The sequence below is a fragment of the Chaetomium strumarium genome (assembly GCF_033439665.1).
Source record: "Chaetomium strumarium strain CBS 333.67 chromosome Unknown B0T15scaffold_2, whole genome shotgun sequence".
Lineage (NCBI taxonomy): Eukaryota > Fungi > Ascomycota > Sordariomycetes > Sordariales > Chaetomiaceae > Chaetomium > Chaetomium strumarium.
In genome coordinates, this window is record NW_026944430.1 from 847,396 (window position 1) to 864,990 (window position 17,595).

General features: G+C 56.2%; 5 protein-coding genes across 5 annotated transcripts; 4 read left to right on the forward strand and 1 right to left on the reverse strand.

The window, feature by feature from the left end:
• The first annotated feature begins 151 nt into the window (after positions 1-151).
• B0T15DRAFT_523088 (Spc98 family-domain-containing protein) lies at positions 152-3,464 on the forward strand. Its single transcript, XM_062868666.1, has 2 exons — positions 152-461; positions 530-3,464. The coding sequence occupies exons 1-2, from the start codon at positions 316-318 to the stop codon at positions 3,237-3,239; spliced, it is 2,856 nt and encodes a 951-aa protein (XP_062723721.1). The 5' UTR covers positions 152-315; the 3' UTR covers positions 3,240-3,464.
• Positions 3,465-4,085: 621 nt separating this feature from the next.
• Positions 4,086-6,153, reverse strand: B0T15DRAFT_490552 (pheromone-processing carboxypeptidase KEX1; the record flags this gene model as incomplete). The annotated part of the gene is made up of 3 exons (XM_062866686.1): positions 4,086-5,495; positions 5,549-5,909; positions 5,984-6,153. 3 exons carry the CDS (start codon positions 6,151-6,153, stop codon positions 4,086-4,088), a joined length of 1,941 nt encoding a protein of 646 aa, XP_062723722.1.
• Positions 6,154-6,705: 552 nt separating this feature from the next.
• Positions 6,706-7,909, forward strand: B0T15DRAFT_91056 (SAM-dependent RNA methyltransferase). The gene is made up of 5 exons (XM_062871441.1): positions 6,706-7,301; positions 7,336-7,338; positions 7,362-7,487; positions 7,537-7,655; positions 7,717-7,909. The coding sequence occupies exons 1-5, from the start codon at positions 6,983-6,985 to the stop codon at positions 7,771-7,773; spliced, it is 624 nt and encodes a 207-aa protein (XP_062723723.1). The 5' UTR covers positions 6,706-6,982; the 3' UTR covers positions 7,774-7,909.
• Positions 7,785-9,132, forward strand: B0T15DRAFT_91003 (uncharacterized protein). The gene has a single exon (XM_062871440.1). The coding sequence runs from the start codon at positions 8,045-8,047 to the stop codon at positions 9,077-9,079; it is 1,035 nt and encodes a 344-aa protein (XP_062723724.1). The 5' UTR covers positions 7,785-8,044; the 3' UTR covers positions 9,080-9,132.
• Positions 9,133-11,361: 2,229 nt separating this feature from the next.
• On the forward strand, positions 11,362-14,035 carry B0T15DRAFT_91110 (type I 3-dehydroquinase-domain-containing protein). The gene is made up of 2 exons (XM_062871442.1): positions 11,362-13,943; positions 14,017-14,035. Exon 1 carries the CDS (start codon positions 11,578-11,580, stop codon positions 13,861-13,863), a length of 2,286 nt encoding a protein of 761 aa, XP_062723725.1. The 5' UTR covers positions 11,362-11,577; the 3' UTR covers positions 13,864-13,943; positions 14,017-14,035.
• The last annotated feature ends 3,560 nt before the right edge of the window (positions 14,036-17,595 follow it).

Consider the following 17,595-nt stretch of genomic DNA (forward strand, 5'->3'; position numbering starts at 1 on the left):
ACTTCTTGTTGCTGCAGAAGTACGTTGCAAGCAAGGTACCGCGCTTCCCCACATTTCGGTCTGTTAGGTGCTGCTGCCCTGTACTACTAGTGGTACTGTATGCTGTAGCAGCTATCATTGATGACAGATAACCACTAAGTTACACAGTAATAAACGCTGTTAGCCGTTTCTTTCAGGTGCCTTTATCCCACCCCGTCGCGTCGCGTTACTACCACCTGCAGCGTGAATGTCCAGCTAGGAAAACACAGCAACACAGCAAGATGCGATGAATGGGCACTGGTCATCCACACGGCTACCATTGGGCACTATGCAACCATGGCCAACAATCAGCGCAACCGAGTGTCGAATGCCATCGACAGTCTGATCACGCACCTGGTGCCCAGCATTCCCGGCGAGAACGAACAGAGGGCCCAAGAGAGACACGATGCCTGCTTCGAGCTCGTCCGGACCATGCTCGAGCGGTGAGACGCCTTCTCCTGCGCATGCTTGCCGGGGCAGAATGCAACGAGATAACTGACGCTCTTGGCAGCCCGGACTCGCCTGCCATCTCATCCGACGTCAACCACGCCTCAGACCTCATCAAGCGCAAGTTGATCCAGAGCAACCCCAGTCAGGCCCTGAGGTTCTCGAATCTTTACACTAGGCTGCTTTCGCTGCCAGTTCTTAACCAGAAGTGGGCGATCCTATACCTGCTGTACAAGCTCTCCGATTCCCCGGATGCCAACGAGCCCCTACCGCTGAGCCCGGCGCAACGAGGCCCCCCTGGTCCTGTCGAGAAAGAGAGGCGCTCCAGGGCGTCAACGGTCGTCGGCGCACCCGAGGATGAGTCCGTCCGCGAGGCGTTTGCCCCGGGCGGGTTGAAGAAGCTCCCCACGGAGAAGCCGAAGCGCAGCCAAACGGACGAGAGACCGCCCACGGAAGCCCCCGCCGACAGTCCTCCGAAGAAGGCCGGAAGGGATGTCTCGACAAAGCCGGCCCAGCCGGCCGAGATCTCTGACGAGCTTGCGCCGTCGGAGATGGCCCTCTTGAGAGATCTACCTTACACTCTCCAAGGGCTCTCGTCCACCACGCTTTCTTTTGCCAAGGATACCGCCCTGAAGCTACCCGCCACACTGCCCATTCCCATTATCTCGCTCTTGCATACGCTCGCCGAGCCTTCGTTACTGTACAGAGGACTCGCATCTTTTGCGAAATCGCCGGCCAAGGGGCTGCTGGGCCAGAGTCTGCGTGCCGCCATCAACAATGAGCTGCGGTCATATCTCACCCTTGTCGCAACCCTCGAAGGCCAAATACGGCGAGCGCTCTCTTCTCTCGACGAATCTGCGCCTCGCGGCGGGATTGGCAAGGCTGGCGTGACCCTGAAGCGCTGCGTGGTCTGGACCCGCGAGGCCACCATGGGCCTACGGCTGATGTCTCTCATCGCCGAGGAGAGCAACACCAAGCATGGCGGGCAGCTGATCAGCATGATCCACGGTTTCTCTACCTCTCACGGAGACCCGGTTGTAGCCGCGTTTGCTGAGCGACTCCTCGCCGACGTCACGCGACCGTTCTACGACATTCTCCAGCGCTGGATCTATGACGGGGAGCTTTCGGACCCGCATCTGGAATTCTTCGTCAGGGAGCAGAGCGCCAGCGACGAGAATCGGAAGGAATCCAAGGCCAAGGGTCAGGCCAGTGTTTGGAACTCCAAGTACGAGGTCGTTGACGCCATGGTGCCGAGCATCATCACGACCGACTTCGCGCAGAAGGTGTTCTTGATAGGAAAGTCGCTCAACTTTATCCGCCATAGTTGCGGTGACAGCCAATGGGTCGACGCATACAGCAAGTCTTCATCCAAGCAACTAAGCTACGGTGACACGGCAACGCTCGAGAAGTGGATCGACGAAGCGTATAAGACAACAATGCGGCGCCTGATGCACCTCATGAGCAACCGCTTCCATCTCTTCGACCACCTACAAGCGTTGAAGAATTACATCCTCCTCGGGCAGGGCGATTTCATTGCGCTGCTGATGGAGTCACTTGCGGCAAACCTAGACCGGCCAGCCTTTGCGCAGTACCGCCACACCCTGACAGCGCAGCTGGAACATGCCATCCGAGGCTCCAACGCCCAGTATGACAGCGACGAAGTCCTCAGGCGGCTAGATGCCCGCATGCTACAGCTCAGCCACGGTGACATCGGCTGGGACTGCTTCACTCTCGAATACAAGATCGATGCGCCCGTCGACGTGGTCGTCACGGAGTGGGGCAACCGGCAATACCTCAAGGTGTTCAACTTTCTATGGCGCGTCAAGCGCGTCGAGTTCGCCCTCGCTTCCACCTGGCGCAAGTGCATGACCGGCTCTCGCGGCGTTCTCCAGACCTCGGACGAGCAGGTCCTCCAGATCTGGCAGCGCACCCGCGGCACGCTCGCCGAGATGGTCCACTTCGTCGGCCAGCTGCAGTATTACATCCTCTTCGAGGTGATCGAATCCAGCTGGACCGAGCTCCAAAAGAACATCCGCAAAGAGGACTGCACGCTCGACGATCTCATCACCGCGCACACACGGTACCTCACGGCCATCACGCACAAGGGCTTGCTCGGCGCCCGCCGGCGGCAGTACCACGAGTCCCTGAAAGAAGCCGCCGCGCGCGAGGGCCGCGACCCGGCCGATCTCGCGGGCGTGTCGGAGGACCGCAACTCGTATATGGTCCAGCTCAGCGAGCTGCTACGCACCATGCTCGCCTACCGCGACTGCGTGGACGGCCTGTATAGCTGGTCGCTCTCCGACTTCACCCGGCGGCAGGAGGCCGACGCGGTGGGGATCATGCGCAGGGCGAAGAGGCCCAAGCTGTCATCGTCCGGCCACCATCATCACCCGTCAGGAGGCGGCAGCGGCAGCATGGATCTCGACAACGACCCGTTCACCACCACTTCCTCCGCTGGCAGCGGGCTGGGAGCTAATGATACCAACGATCCAAAGTCGGAACTGCCCGCGCTCCAAGAGCGGCTGACACAGCTGGGTTCCAGCTTCCGCACCAGACTGCAGATCCTGCTGGGCGACCTGGCGTACCAGCCGGATGTCGATATGCGCTTCCTGGGCGTGTCGATGAATTTCAATGATGTGTATCAGCCAGTGAAGCGGAAGAGGTCTGCAGCAGCGTCATCGGGGAGCGCCGGCGCCCAGGCTCAGGCTCAAGCTCAGCACGGTGCAGGGGGAAGTGGATCGGCAGCTGCGGCGGCGAATACGTCTCGGGCATAGGGGCTCAAGGTGAGCACGCCGAAGACGCCTGTGGCACAAGTCATTCACTCGGCTTAGCGGTTTATCTTACGGGGTCGGGTAGTGTTTAGGTTGGTTTGTTCGGGCGTTAGGAGCGTTTTGGGTGCTGGGAGGGGAAGGGGAATGGAAAAGGTCGTGAGGGACGGGAATGAAAGTTCAAGGGGGTAAGCATAACTGAGATATGAATCAAGCTTTGCATTCTCTGGCCTCGTGGATATGTGTTTGTGTGACTGACATGGATGCATCAACGGGTATATGCTTTCCCTTTTTTCAGCTCCGCCATAGCGGCCGCGCCCTTCGGTGATGAAACTGCGATCGATCTTCAGTTGTCCTGTTGCCAGGCTAAACTTTGATTATTCCGGGTAAGTACTGAGACATGATGTATATCTGGTGTCTATATCGGTAGACGTAGCTTGGTCTCTTTTGTGTCTCTGAGGGACTTGAATGCCAATAACACCGTTTGACAATCTGGACCTTCTAGCGAGGTTTACCAGGTAGCACATACCATGCAGGAAGTAGCAACGCCGATACACAAACTGTATTCTCGAGGTAATATGGCACCTCCAGACAACACAACCGTACCCTGCATCGGTTATCTCCTTTCAACAATGCCAACGAGAGTGGTGGAAGTCTGTCTGTCCACATAAGGAGCCGCTTCCGTCTTGGAGGCATGTTATAGCACCACTAGTCAAAATCTATAAAAGCACTTATTCACTATACGTCATGCCAAACCCACCCGTGGACTTGCATCAACCAGACAGGTATGTAGGCATATGTGTTCTTGTATATCTCGCTTTCAAACTCCCATGGTATCCCACACGAACCAAATCATGAACTCCCCGCATCGTGTCCCCCCTTATCCTTTCCGCTCTCCTTCTTTTCCCCACCTCCATGCTTTTGCTCCTCATCTTCACTATCATCACTCACGCCGCCCACGCTGTACCTCGCATCCCGTTCCTCCTCGGTTGGCGAGCGCACGTGCAGCGAGTCCAATTGCGTCTCATCAAAATCGCCCGCCTCCAGATCCCTGTCCCGCCGGGCGCGCTGACTCATGATAGCACCACCGTTACCCGCGTCCCTCCTCCCCGCAGCGGACCCGTTCTCTCCCCCGGCCAGGCCCTGATATCCCTGCCTTCTGCGCCGGTCTCGCCAGACGAAGTATCCCCAGGCCACGGCGGCGACGGCCACGATGACGAGCACGATCTCCCCCGAACGCTGGTAGGCCTCCCACTTGGCCTGGTCCAGCTTGGCCTGTTGGGCCTGCTGATCCGCGGTGCCGTTGCCCGCGGCGCCGCCGACGGTCGTCTCGGGGCCCTTCTCGCCATCCAGCCTGCTGTCGGTGGGCTTGCCGCCGATGGAGCTGATGTCGACACCCATGAAGCGGTCGAGCATGTCGCGCGTCCGGCGCGGGTGGTCAAAGGGCACCATGTGGCTGCTGTTATAAAAGACCACGTAGGTGAGATTGCGCGCCTCCTGCCAGAAGCCGGCCGCCTCGCCCTCGAAGGTCCAGTCCCGCCGCGGCGCCCAGGTGCCCGGGGAGAGCTCAAACCCCTTGCCGCCGTTCCAGGCCATGTTGCTGATGAGGGCCTCAGTGCCGAGGTGGTTGCAGATGAGGTCTTCAGAGCCGGAGAAGAGAATGATGGGAACTTCGGTCAGGATGTCGGGGAGCAGATCAATGGAAGGTTTGGATTTGACCGGCTTGAAGTTCGCAATGACCGAACCGTCGCACTCGACCCAGCCTGTCGCCTTGTTCGCGTTGACGTGGAGGGCTTCGACCACTTCTTTGCGGCGGAGGTAAGGGGTGACCTGCTTGAGGTCCGGGGGCCAGTTCATGCCGCAGGACGGGTAGACGTCTTTGAGACGCACGTCGTACATGTTGTAGCATTCGAGCCGATTGTCCTTATTGCGTGAAGACGTGAGCTGTAGAAGATCCTGGAGGATCTTTTCGCAGTCGGGGTTGTCGACGATGCCCTCGCTGACCGCGAGCTCTTTTTGGCAAAGGCGCTGCTGGACTTCGAGCTTGTTTGCAATATCGCTCCCCTTCTGCACTAATCCCTTTTGGAACGCGAACTGAAGGTACGCTTCGTACTGCTCAGGAGGTGAGATCCATCCATTGCCGATGAGGAGACCCATCAGGTTCCACTTGTGCTTGGTAGTCGGGAGCTTATTCCGAGCAAGAATGTGCTTCGCGATGTAAGGGATATGCTGGCCGGCGTACGACTCCCCGGCAATGTAAAGCTGAGACAAGATTAGAGTGTGGAAGGTAGCAGAAGTACGCGGAGAAACCCTACATCATCGTGCTCATATTCTGGGAACAATGCATACCACTTCTCCAAGAAGGTGACAAATTGCTCAGCCATGTCGTCGAGCTCGTGAACAAAGGCGTTGGTGTTGACGTAGCTATAACCGGTGCCGACGGGGTTATCGACAAACAGAACGTTGGCAAACTCATTCCAGGCGCCGTCGTTGTATACGAGGGTGTTGTCATCCTTCACCCGGTATGGGCCGATTTCCATCAACGCGCCATCTTCAGAGCTGCATCCCGGCCCGCCATTCAACCATATGACTGTCCGCTGCTTATTCGCAATGTGCTTATTCTGAAAATGCCAGAAGAAGATGTTGCCGTTGTGTTCGGGCGTGATCTCGATGTGCCTGAACAGCATCGCGTCAGCCTCGTTCAGGGTTGTTTACCCTCCTCGCCCGCCATCTTAGAGCGGAATTCTTACCCAGCGTGCATCTTCACCAGGGGTCCCTCGGGGGCACCAGGGAGTGAATGGACAAAGTAGTCGCCGGCCGCCTTGTCGGCAGCGGCTAGTGGTGCCATCCATGGTACCGTAAGGGCGCTGATGATGGCCGGCAGGTGTCTCCAACCTGCGGATGACCGACGGTGCGCCATGGTGCCCGGTTGCGCGGGTTCGACGAACCCGACAGCAACGAAGTAAAGCGAATGAAGGGGAAAGGAGGACGACAGAGATGATGGCTACCGAATTCTGACACTTTCCGTCATAGGATCGGTGACACTGGCATCTGCAAAGATACGAAGGGGAGGTGAGGTGGCTCCGTTTGAGATGGAGCAGATCTGGCCAGACGGGAGCGCGGATGCAGGCGGCGGCTGACGACCGCAGCAGCTTGGCATTCGCGCGAGGTCACGGTAGGACCAAAGGTATTGGTTCTACGGCCCCGCCTAAGTAACGACAAAAGGACCCAGCTGTGCTACAAGAGGTATCTAGTTATTGAAGAATTCGTTTTCTCTTTTCCCTTTTACTTCCGTAGGTAGGTGGCGAACAAGTCGGAGAACCGATGCTCTGCGTCCAGGGCCGTTTCAAAACGTTATTAGGCTGGTGTCTCTGACTAACAAAGGCAAAGTTGGCCCGCACGGGCGGCCCTTCCGGAATAGGGGTTGAATAAAACGCCGCATTCTCGATCGCCGTGACTACAAGATATTCGTGAAACGTTTATGTTTCTGTACACTACATTATCGCTCGGTCCCTTGCGGCGACATCTGTTAAATTATTATGAATGCTTCACATTGATGAAGAGCTATATCCGTTCTCCGTCACCTCGCTAGCAGGTGGGGCGGGGTCCCGATGTGCCGGCTCCGGTTGCCAAGCATTCTTGGCATCGGCGCCAAATCTAGCGTAGCGTTATGGTGCTAAATTTCAAGCATCACGAGAGGTAATAAACGACTCATAAATCAAAATATCGGATGTGCCTCTGCTCTTGCGATGGCTTCCATGAGCAAAACTTACATCGTCGAGCATCTCGACCCAGAACTGGGAGCCTGGTCAGAGCTCGAATACCTTGCCATCGCCCGCGAGTCGCACGATGCCGGGGCCAAGTTCTGTCTGTCATCCCTCCCCCCGAACTTCAAGGTCCCCGAGGCATTGAAGCAGATTCCTTCCTTCACGGCTGAGAGTAGGGGAGTTGAAGAGATTTATGCCAATGACAAGTCACGTGTGTGTCTACTCGACCCTGCTGCCGCCAGCGATTTGGCACCGGAGGATGGAGACAAGTTCGACGCATTTCTCTTCGGCGGGATTCTAGGTGTGTGGCTCGACTGCGAGAGCTTGCCGCTTAGGATGTTTGCTGATACACCCACAGGAGATGATCCGCCGAGAGATCGAACTTCGGAGTTGCGCAAGAAGGGTTTTGAAGGCCGCCGGCTTGGGCCGGTGCAGATGACCACGGACACGGCAGTACGAGTTACTCGGATGGTTGTCCAGGACAAAGGTATGCTGATCTGGGTCCCAATTCGAGATCTATACTAATAGTGTATTAGCCCCTTTGAGCGAGATTCCCTATCTCGATCACCCGGAGCTCAAGTTCAACGAACATGAGAGCACCCAGATGCCGTTCCGCTATGTCAAGGGCGAGGATGGGAAACCCGTCATGCCGGAGGTGAGTGCTGCTGATGTCGTCCTCTTCCCTCAATCTCAGGCTGCTAACGAACACGGCGCAGGGCATGGTTGATCTGATCAAAAAGGACTCTGACAAGGCAATTGATGATCTATTCTGATGATGCAGTGTTTGCTTTCATCCTGTGATACATCTTGACCCGTTTGCCGTAGTCCCTTCGATCCTCTGATTGGTCCGGGTCTAAGTGGGGTTGTCTATTGCAGCTTATCTTGAAGCTCACGGTATCTACGTACAACCCTCACCGAAATGAACCACAGGGCAGATGAGCTGGCAGCAATCGACTCCCGTCAAGGGCTTGATAGACACTCATACAGTCTAACAGCGCTCGGGGCAAGAAAGAGGGGCGTGCGGCTTGAGAAGTATGGTGCATCATGACTGGGCCGCCTCCCCGTCTGGAGATCAGTCCGCCCCTGATCAACTCGGCCAACCCCTGGGCAACCACCCTCGACGACCTGCGGCGTCTCTATACCTGTCCCTCAACAGGAGCGGTTACGACGCGGACCTCTCTGATCAATGGCTTTGACCATGATCCGGCAAAGCATCAGTACATCTTGTTCGACGCAGCCCAAACCGGTCTCGCCCAAAATGCAAGCCTCAACTCTCTCGGGTACAGCCCGCTCACGTTAGAAACCTACCTTGGATTCATCAAAACCATTTCGGACGCTCTGCCTACCAGGTCTAGTAAAGGGTTCATCGTGTCCGTTACAGGCAGTCCGGAGGACATTGCGCAGAGCTACGTGCTGGTCGCCTCCGCGGCTCTGGGCCTACAGTTTCCCCTCGCCATGGAGATCAACCTCAGCTGTCCCAACATTCGCAACAAGCCGCCGCCAGCATACTCCGAAGAAGCGCTCTCGACCTACCTGTGCCATCTCCAACAAGCTATCCATGACGCCGGTGACAAGGAGATCCCTCACATCCCCGTCGGCCTGAAGACGCCGCCGTTCACTCACGCCCCCGAGTACGAAGCGTTGATGTCGGCTCTGGAAAGGGCCGCCCCGGCCGCCGGCGGGGTATGCCCCGTCAGTTTCATCACAGCGACCAACACGCTTGGATCATGTCTCGTGTTTGCGCCTCCTCAGTCTGGTTCCGAGGTTGAGGACCCCACGTTATCCTTATTCGGTTCATTCGCCCTACCTGATTCTGGACTAGGCGGTATGGCGGGAGCGCCGCTCCACCCGCTTGCGTTGGGAAACGTCTGTACGATTCGCCGTATGCTGGATGCTCCGGCGAGGGCTGCGACGTTGGGTCATGTGCAGGTCATCGGGGTGGGCGGGGTGCTTGATGCCAAGGGATATCGCCGTATGAGGGCTGTGGGGGCACATGTGGTCGGTGTTGCGACTGGCTTGGGCTTGAAGGGGGTGGACATATTCGGAGAGATTGAGGCGGGCTTGCGAGGGGAGTGGTAAGGCGTCTCCCGGTCCTCGTCCGGACACTGTGGTCATCTCCCCGGTTACCAGACAGCGTCGAGCCACCATGTGGATCAGAACGAGGACAGACTGTATCTGCCGCTTCTCAGTTTCCCCAGACTTCCGGGTTGGAGGCATCCCGACTTGAAAGATCGTTTGACTGGTGGTCCCATACCCTGGCTACATGCGAATGAGCCAGCTGTGCACATGGCGTGATGGGACCGTTGGCCGCCTTTTCTTCTTGCGATAGCCCGCCCTCTCCCCATGGGCCGCAATAGCCACAGACGACGACTTGGCGAAACAAGCTCGGGTAGCTAGGACATGTAAATTTTCCAGCAGTGGAAAACGTTCCAGGCAGAGATAAGGAGCGGCTCGTTCTTGGCCGTAGTGGTATGGTCCATCGGTCAGCATGGATCGGGCCGTCGAATCGGGAGGTTGACCATATCAGCATGCTGATGCTACCCAGAAGCCTAGGAACTGAAGAATCGCTTCTGCGGTTACTGTCCTCTACATGCTTTCTTTTTGTATGCCCATCCTTCAACCTCTCTTCGGTTCCCTCGTGCCTGGTTGTGGGCTTGAATCACGGACCGACGATAAGTTATTATTAGTGACGTCAGGGAATTAACGCATGAGAGAACCGGGTAGCCTTGCCCAGTGTGTTGCTGGCTCGAAGCAGCAGTTTCCCCTAAAAATTTGGGGGTTGCCCAAGCCTGGCTTTGACGGGAATATGGGATCCTATTCAGCCTGAAAGCACGATGGTAATCCAGCAGGGTTGAGGTGAAACGGGCTTCCGGAATGATGTTACCGTTTCGAAGACGGAAGATTGCGGCTTGCTGTGGCGAGATCAACCCGACAGGGCCCGAGATATGGATGGAAAGTGAGAATTCCGTTCCTTTGGCATGGCTGATAATAGGCACGCCGGAGGAATTCTGTACATCTCGCGAGGTGTGGACTGAGCGATTGATCTTGTGAAAACAAGGCGTGTCACGGTCTGTTTGAATGGTGGATGCTGTCTGAGACAGCCGGGTTTTCTCCCGTTTGAATGGACCGCTACCTAAAGCTTAGCAGTCCTTCAGGGGCTCGTCTTCTGCACCCCAGGCCCGATTGCCCTGTCTCTCAGGCCCCCAAATGCTGAGTCGCTTCTTCCTTGACGTGGACGCGGCGTGTGGGGACGAGGCTGCAGCGAGCGATCATTGGCGGACTTTGGTGGACAAATTCTCCAGAGCTGGAGGAATTGTGGAGATTATGCGGGGTACCTTGCTCGGCTGTCCACTTCGACCTTGCAAAACGGTCGGCCTGGGCCGAAACATCGAGCAGGCGGATCTCGAATTGGAAATGCTTTCCTTGCCCGCAACTCTGTCCAAAATACGATTTATTGTTCTACCTTTGGACAGTGCTCTTCCATTATAGTAGCTGAAGTTGCCTTCTCGAATTTGTAAACGGACCAGCTCTATTCAACAGCGAAGGCTCGTACCGTGCAACAATATCCGACTTGCTAGAGGAGTGACACAACGCGTGGATCTCGCAAAGTTCCCCGGAACTGCTCGGCGGTCTAGCTCCACTTGTCTTCCCTCAACTATCAATTCAACCAGTCGTCGCCGTTACAACCCTGTCTAGCTAGGCCTCCGCCAGTCCGTCCCAAATTCCCGAGCTGTGCATCGTCTGGACGCTTATCACTGTCTCCAGCCGTCTGAGGAACCACCGGCGAAATTTCCATTTGCCTTGGCGTGGCCCCGAGAGCCAGTATATGCTCTCTGCTCTATCTACTGCTTGCAGCTCTTTCCATCTTGATTCCCGGGAATCTGTTCCTCCAAAGCCATGACACGGCGGGCCCCGGTGCAGTGATATAGTACACCAGCTGCTATCGCCGCCGGATCTTCGTTCCTTGTTCTAGCCGCTCCGTTTCGTCCTTCTTTTTTCCGGCTGCGTGTCTCCGGCTGTTTCTTGAGCCTCTGGCGCCAGATCCACTTGCCAATAGGACTTGAAGGCAGTGGTGGCCACAAAGGTGTCTTTGGATACTCCAAGAAGTCACCGACCGCTCGGTACCAGCGCAAGGTCAACAACATACATCCGAACCTCTCGTTCTCCGAGGTCCTTTCTGGTCGTGGCAGACTCCAGAGTCTCAGCTGTCAGAACAGAAGAGAGCGACAGCTCCATAACATTTAAGAGACAGTGTCAAATCTCCGATTCCATGCAACTCCCTTAGCATCGACGACTACGTAACTCTTAGCCCTACGACACTTTTCCGGGATTAAAGTCTGGGAATCATCTCCCTGAGGAACTCCCCGGAGCCAGACACCAGGGCCATGCGCATCAATACCATCCCGATTGTTTCCGGTTGGATTTGGAAGACGAACCTTGTGGGCGGGGAACGGGCAGCTGCACCTCTCACCTAGGTTGGATTTGAAGACGTCTGCTCCCGGCCCTGAGATCTTACGACATCGAGCATTCTTAACTTATTTCTGCAACAAACCCAAGCGGGGCCAGGGGTTATCATCATGGCGGCCGTGCAGCACATGGAACCGGTGCCGACGCTGGCGCGGCCACAGAGCATGAACGGCGGGACATTCACCAGGGACGTCGATATAGACGCGGCACCGGTGCCGCTTGGACCCGGCACGCCTTTGTGTAGCGAGCCGCGGAGAGGAGACACCAGGATTGTCATAATCATGTACGGCCATGGCCAGGAAAAGATCGTCGGTGTTTTTGCGGAGGTGCTTGGGAAGCCTTTCAGGATGAAGAGTCGTTTTGGGGATGTTGGCCAGGAGGACCGGGACTGGGTTATTGGGCTCGCCGCAGAGAACGCAAAAGCCGACATTGAGACGCGAAACAGGGGGCTGGTTGTTGCCATCAATGCCCATTGCACTGGGCTGGGCATGCCTCCTGATACTTATCTCTCGGCCCATTGCGATTACGAGTTCCTCTATACCGAGACCCCTTTCTTCCGCCGGGATCTGGCTCGCTTCACCTCACACATTCTTGGGCAACTTTGCCAGCACCAAGCGTTGGTGGCGAAGCCGAGAACCTTCATCATCTCGACCACGTTCCCAGACGTACATGCCGCCCTGCCGAACATCGACATATTAACGGTTGGGGCAGACGCCATCGAAATCCGGGTCGATCTCCTCAAAGAGCCACTTGGCGACGGCACATTCTCCGAGGTCCCCAGTCTGAGTTACGTTGGCGAGCAGGTCATGTTGCTCCGTCAGCGGACTGAGTTACCTATAATCTTCACGACGAGGTGTACCAGAGAAAATGGCCGGTTCCCGATGGACAATCCAGGCCTGTACTACGACTACCTTTACCGAGCCATTCAGTGGGGTGTTGAGTACATCGACGTTGAACTTTGGCTTCCAGAGGAGATCAGGAGAAAACTGTACGAACAACGAGGAAACAGCCGCGTCATGTCAGCCTTCCACGACTTTTCTGGGACATTTAAATGGACCTCAGAAAGGGCAGAGTCCATTTTCCTCGAATCACGGCGGTATGCAGACTGTGTGAAGATGATCGCCATCATCAACGACCACAACGAGAACTTCGAGCTGGAATACTTCCGGTCCAAGATCAAAGCTAAGTTTTCCGACGCTGTGCCCCTGTCAGCCCTAAACATGGGCGAAACCGGCCAATGGTCACGAACCCTGAACAAGTTCTTCACGCCCATCACTCATCCCCTGTTGCCCATAATCGCAGCCCCCGGTCAGATGAGCGCTGCCGAGATCAATCAGGCGTTGGCTATGCTCGGGCAGTTGCCAAAGAAGAGCATGTATGGCATTACTAGCCCGTCAATGCGCAGCGCCACTCCTCAAGCCCCCTTCTACGAAAAGTGCTTTAACGAGCTAGGGCTACCGCACCAGTTTGCTGTCGTGGAGTGGCAGCCAAAAGGATACGGCAGCATTGGGACTTGGTGTAACCAGAAGAACTTCGGTGGTGCTTACTTCAACCCGGCTGTCAGCTTCAAGAGCCTGGTAGCCAACAGCGATTTCCTCTCATCTCTCAACAACGGAGCTGGGCCCATCCTCAGCGAAGCAGCTCGCCTCATTGGCATGGTCGACACCATCGTCGTGCGGCCGAACTCCTCCAGCGCTCCGCCTTCAGCGCCAACATCCAACCCGTCGAGCCCTCCACGACACAGAACCGAGGACTCATTTGGTACACTAGGCCCGGCACAGTCCGGCCTTCCGCCGACCACGTCGTTTATCTTCGACAATGCGTCATGGAAGGGCATTCTGAGCACTCTGACGCGCGACCTTGCCCCTTCGGCATACTTTGGATGTGCCGCTGTAGTACTGGCGTCATCAGCCGAAGACGCAGCCAGCGCCCTCTTCGCCCTTAAAGCTCTCAAGGTTGGCAAGGTCTACACTGTTGGCTTCAAGACGCCCCCGGCATTCGGCAAAAACCTACTCATTGAGCCTTTTACCAGCCTTGAGAGCATTCAGCGAGCACGCACGGTCGGCGGGGTTGGGACGGACGTGTCGGCAGGGACGGGATCACCGTTCCTGGTCGTGAGCGCTCTTGGGCCAGAAAAGAGCACGCTCGTGGGAATGCTGGTTCGGCTGTTTGGCTCGCGAGGCTCGACAAACGCTCGGAAAGTCTTTCTGGATCTGGCCGATCGCTCGGCATCCCGCAAGGGCGATCCAGCCTTGGTTGCCGAGCAGAGCGGGTTCGCAGCGTACGGTGCTGCCGATGTCACAGCTTTTACCACGGTGGAAACTCTGCGGCTTCTGGTTGGGCAAAATGTCCCGTACAGCTTTGTCCGGCTGGCCAGTGGTCGGACATTATTCTGAGCATGGAGCCCGGGTTTGTTGTTCCAATCATGGCCGAAGTGATGCTGGCAAGGTGTTTTAGCCCGGCGGCGGTATCAGAGGTTAGCACGAGACCGCCAACTTGCTCAGAAGAGCTCGCTTAGAATTGCACACCTGTCTAAAGCAATGCTGCAGAGACATGGCGCCGGTACCGACAGTTTCAACGATCTCAGACGACGCACACCTGTCTCGGCATATGGGTCTGATGTAACCGATGCACATGGATGATATTTCAGGGAGTTAGTGGGGCGCGATGGAGGGGAGTTCAGGGGACGGCTCTGTGAGTTTGCTAGACCAGACCAGAACGGAGAGGGTGGCGTGTGTGAAGAAGCATTTTGCGCGACCGGTCTGGATGTCGCTTTTTGACATGTACCGATACATAGCATGGACGCATTGGAATTCTTTGAAGGCTTTTTGGATCGACGAGACAACTCAGCCATCTTTCCAAGATTCCCCGAGCTGTATGTATGCGAGGACTACGTACTTTACCGCACATACAATGGAGAACTACATAATCCCATGTCTCACATGGTTATCTGCATCATCGAAACAAGTCAGAGGTAGCTAGGGTTGTTGAAGCCTGGAGGTGAAAACACCAGGGATCACTGCCCACTTCAAGGTTGTTTACCCCTGAGCTGTGACCTCAGTTCGCACCGAGCGAGGAGTCGGATCCAAAGTGATGGGGAAAAAGGTGTAACATGGAGCCGGAGGAGCGGGAAGACACGAGCAAGACCAGAGGGCCACTTAAGGTTACCCCTGAAGACGATTCTCCTTTACTTTTGTGGTATGTAGATAAGTACTTACCTATATGACTGCCCACTTGCAGTACCCACAAGGCTGTAACAGAGACCATGGAGCTGTTGATGGCTGGATCACACCATGATCATGGATGTAATCCTGTGGTATTTACTACTTTCTAAGTAGACACGGAAGGCGATCTTTCACCACTTTCTATGCAGCGAGCCCAAAATGGTTGTCGAGGAGAGATCCAGTAGCGACAACGCTGGAACCGGACCGGCCCCCCTGATGCCCGAGTCGGGAAGCTGGGACTCTCCAAGTGAGGCGCGATGTCACGAGCAGAGAAACCAGGCCCGACATCTTAATAATGAACCTTGTTGGCCAAACATCCGGGCCTGTCGGTAAACGTCCCCGTGGAGCCGAAAGCATGCGCAGCTCGTCCGCACACGAGACGGCGGACGGAGCTGTCTCGGTCCGATAGCTCCTTTGAGGAGACATGGCCCGTAGCTTTTAGAGAGTTCTGAGAAAAGCTTGCTATGTACCTAATGTAAGGTATGTACTTGTACGAAGAGCGGTGACCTTTATGTGTGTGTGGCGTCCGGCATGTCGTTCTCCGTCTGTCGTCTGCACGATGCAGTGCTACAATACTGGCATGTGAGCCCACTTCAACACCCCTTTCATAACAGCGCTCCTTTCAAGGAACTCCAGCCCAGGTCGAGCTTTGGAAGTCGTTGAACGACCGGCGATGTCAGGGCTCGGACTTCGACGAAGCGGCATCCAGGACTCGTTTCAGCCCTTTGTGGGGTGAATTCGCGTGGCAGTAGCCTAACCCCTGGAGGGGGCCCTAATCAGATAGGCAGACGCAGTAATCGGATCCAGATTGCCGGAGTTTACATAGTAACCGCCTCACGGGAGTGACCCTGATAGTCCCCTGCAACAGACTCGCGATGCGAGGTGGTGTAACTGAGCGCGACACTTCCCCTGTTGAGAGCCCGGAAGCTCAAGTTCTTTGATCGGCTTTTGATCCAGATGTAGTTAAAGGGGACCGGCAAGGCGACAAGACATTCGAACACGGAGTCGAGCATCCGCGGATGCGACGCTCATCAGTGGCGGGTACGTCCAGGGGCTTGCCCCTGGACACCGAGATTTGCGGGGTGCAGAAGCCGTTTTGTTGGTGCTTAAGTGAATAGGGATACTTCGAGAGCTCCGTTCGGGGGGGGGGTCGTCCCCCCGTCTGCAGCGACACACGAACGACAGCTTCGCTGCTGCTTCGGCCGTCGGTTGAGGAACATTCTCGGCCGAGGCTCGGTCCTTATACCACGACTGGATGACCTGGTACGGCGCGTAGTGGGTGAGTGGCATTGCTAGACGTAGAGAAGCCCTCCATCATATCGCTGAGTCCAAATGCTGCTACGGGACTGCCATAACGACATAGCTGGGACGGTGATTCAGTAGTCCCCATCTAAGATCATATCCAGTCCGCCATATGGGGCAGCCCGATTGGACTTGGGACAGAGCATGGCCATTACGGAGTACCGGCAACAGCCTTGAGATTGAACCAGTCCGTGCAGGCCGGGCCCGTTGTGTCGCGAGGAACCATTCGTCATTGGAGCGGCAAACAGGGAATGTGGCAACCGATTGGCTTCCTTAGACCATTTTGTAGATAGACGTGACAGTGACTTGAACCCCCGAGCAGCGGCCACATCAGCCATCAGGTCTTGCAGATAATTCGCAAGCGCGAACAGTAGGAGCAAGCAGAGCTATGCTCGGTCATCCTGCACCCGCATGCAATGCACTTTCGGAGACGTCGGGACGAGGTGAATCGATGGGTGTACGAAGTATATTCAGGACTTGCTACTATTCAGTCTGAGGGGACTCGGAGCAAAGAGCTTGTCCTGGGAGCGATGGTTCCATTCGGGTCGTGGTGCTTGCAGCATCGCTTGGTCCTGGAAGGGTGGATCTCCGAGGCCCGGCACTCAACCTGCACTCAAGTGCCTGCCGGCGCCAAGGAAGGCAACTTGAACTTAAACGCGCCTTCATCAGAGCGGTAGTAATTCATCGAATGACCCGATGCAGAGGATGGATGCGAATGTGAATGACAGCCAGAGTCCGTCCCGGTTTCGATGGGCACCGATACGGCCATTTCGAAGCGTGCATAATCAAATGCACGCTCTATACCACACAGGCTTTCAGGCTTTCAGGCTCGAGGCAGGTCACTGATTCTGGCATTTCACGTTCGCGTGTTGCTCAAGGTGTTGACTTCCATTGAAAGCTCGCTTCTGTCCGGTCCGGTCCTAGTCGAATTCAGGGAACTGCAGCGGATGGCCTTACCCAAAGCCGCAGGTGAGTGGAGCTCGGGTGACACCGAGACTCCATACCTCCTCAGCGCTAACCCCACACTTCCACGCTTCCACCCCATCCCCGCACGATCCACGATCCTCGTCGGTTCTTCAGTGCTTCTCGGGACGGCATTGCACCGGCCAATTGTTCTGGAAGAGTTAACGCTCCGGATCGTACAATTCTACCTACGAGGATGGACGGGCACACTGGCTTGTCTTTCAATTGTGCCCCCGTCAATTTCAACTTGCCCTGACACAAACAGCATGAGGTGCACATTCCGTCTCGTTGATCCCGAAGCTTTGGGGTCCTCGACATGGTAAGGTGGAGCGACCAATAGACCTCGGTGTCTCGCGACCTCAATCCTACCCAAGCAATTGACCTTTCATCTTTCATTCACACTTTCCCGGTCGACGTGCTCGTTACGAATCGTCCTCAACCCCCGTGTCAAGTTGCCATCAGGCACAGTTGATGGTATGTGCATACATACAGTGAAGCTGTCAATGGGTGCCGTGGCTAGATGGATCCCCGTGACCTGAACCTGCCGACCCCGGTCCACGGTGGATGAATGCGACGGAGGGATTCCCCGTTTAAATCCCAGGGCAGGGCCAGAACCCGTTGTCCCCAAAAGAAGCGCCT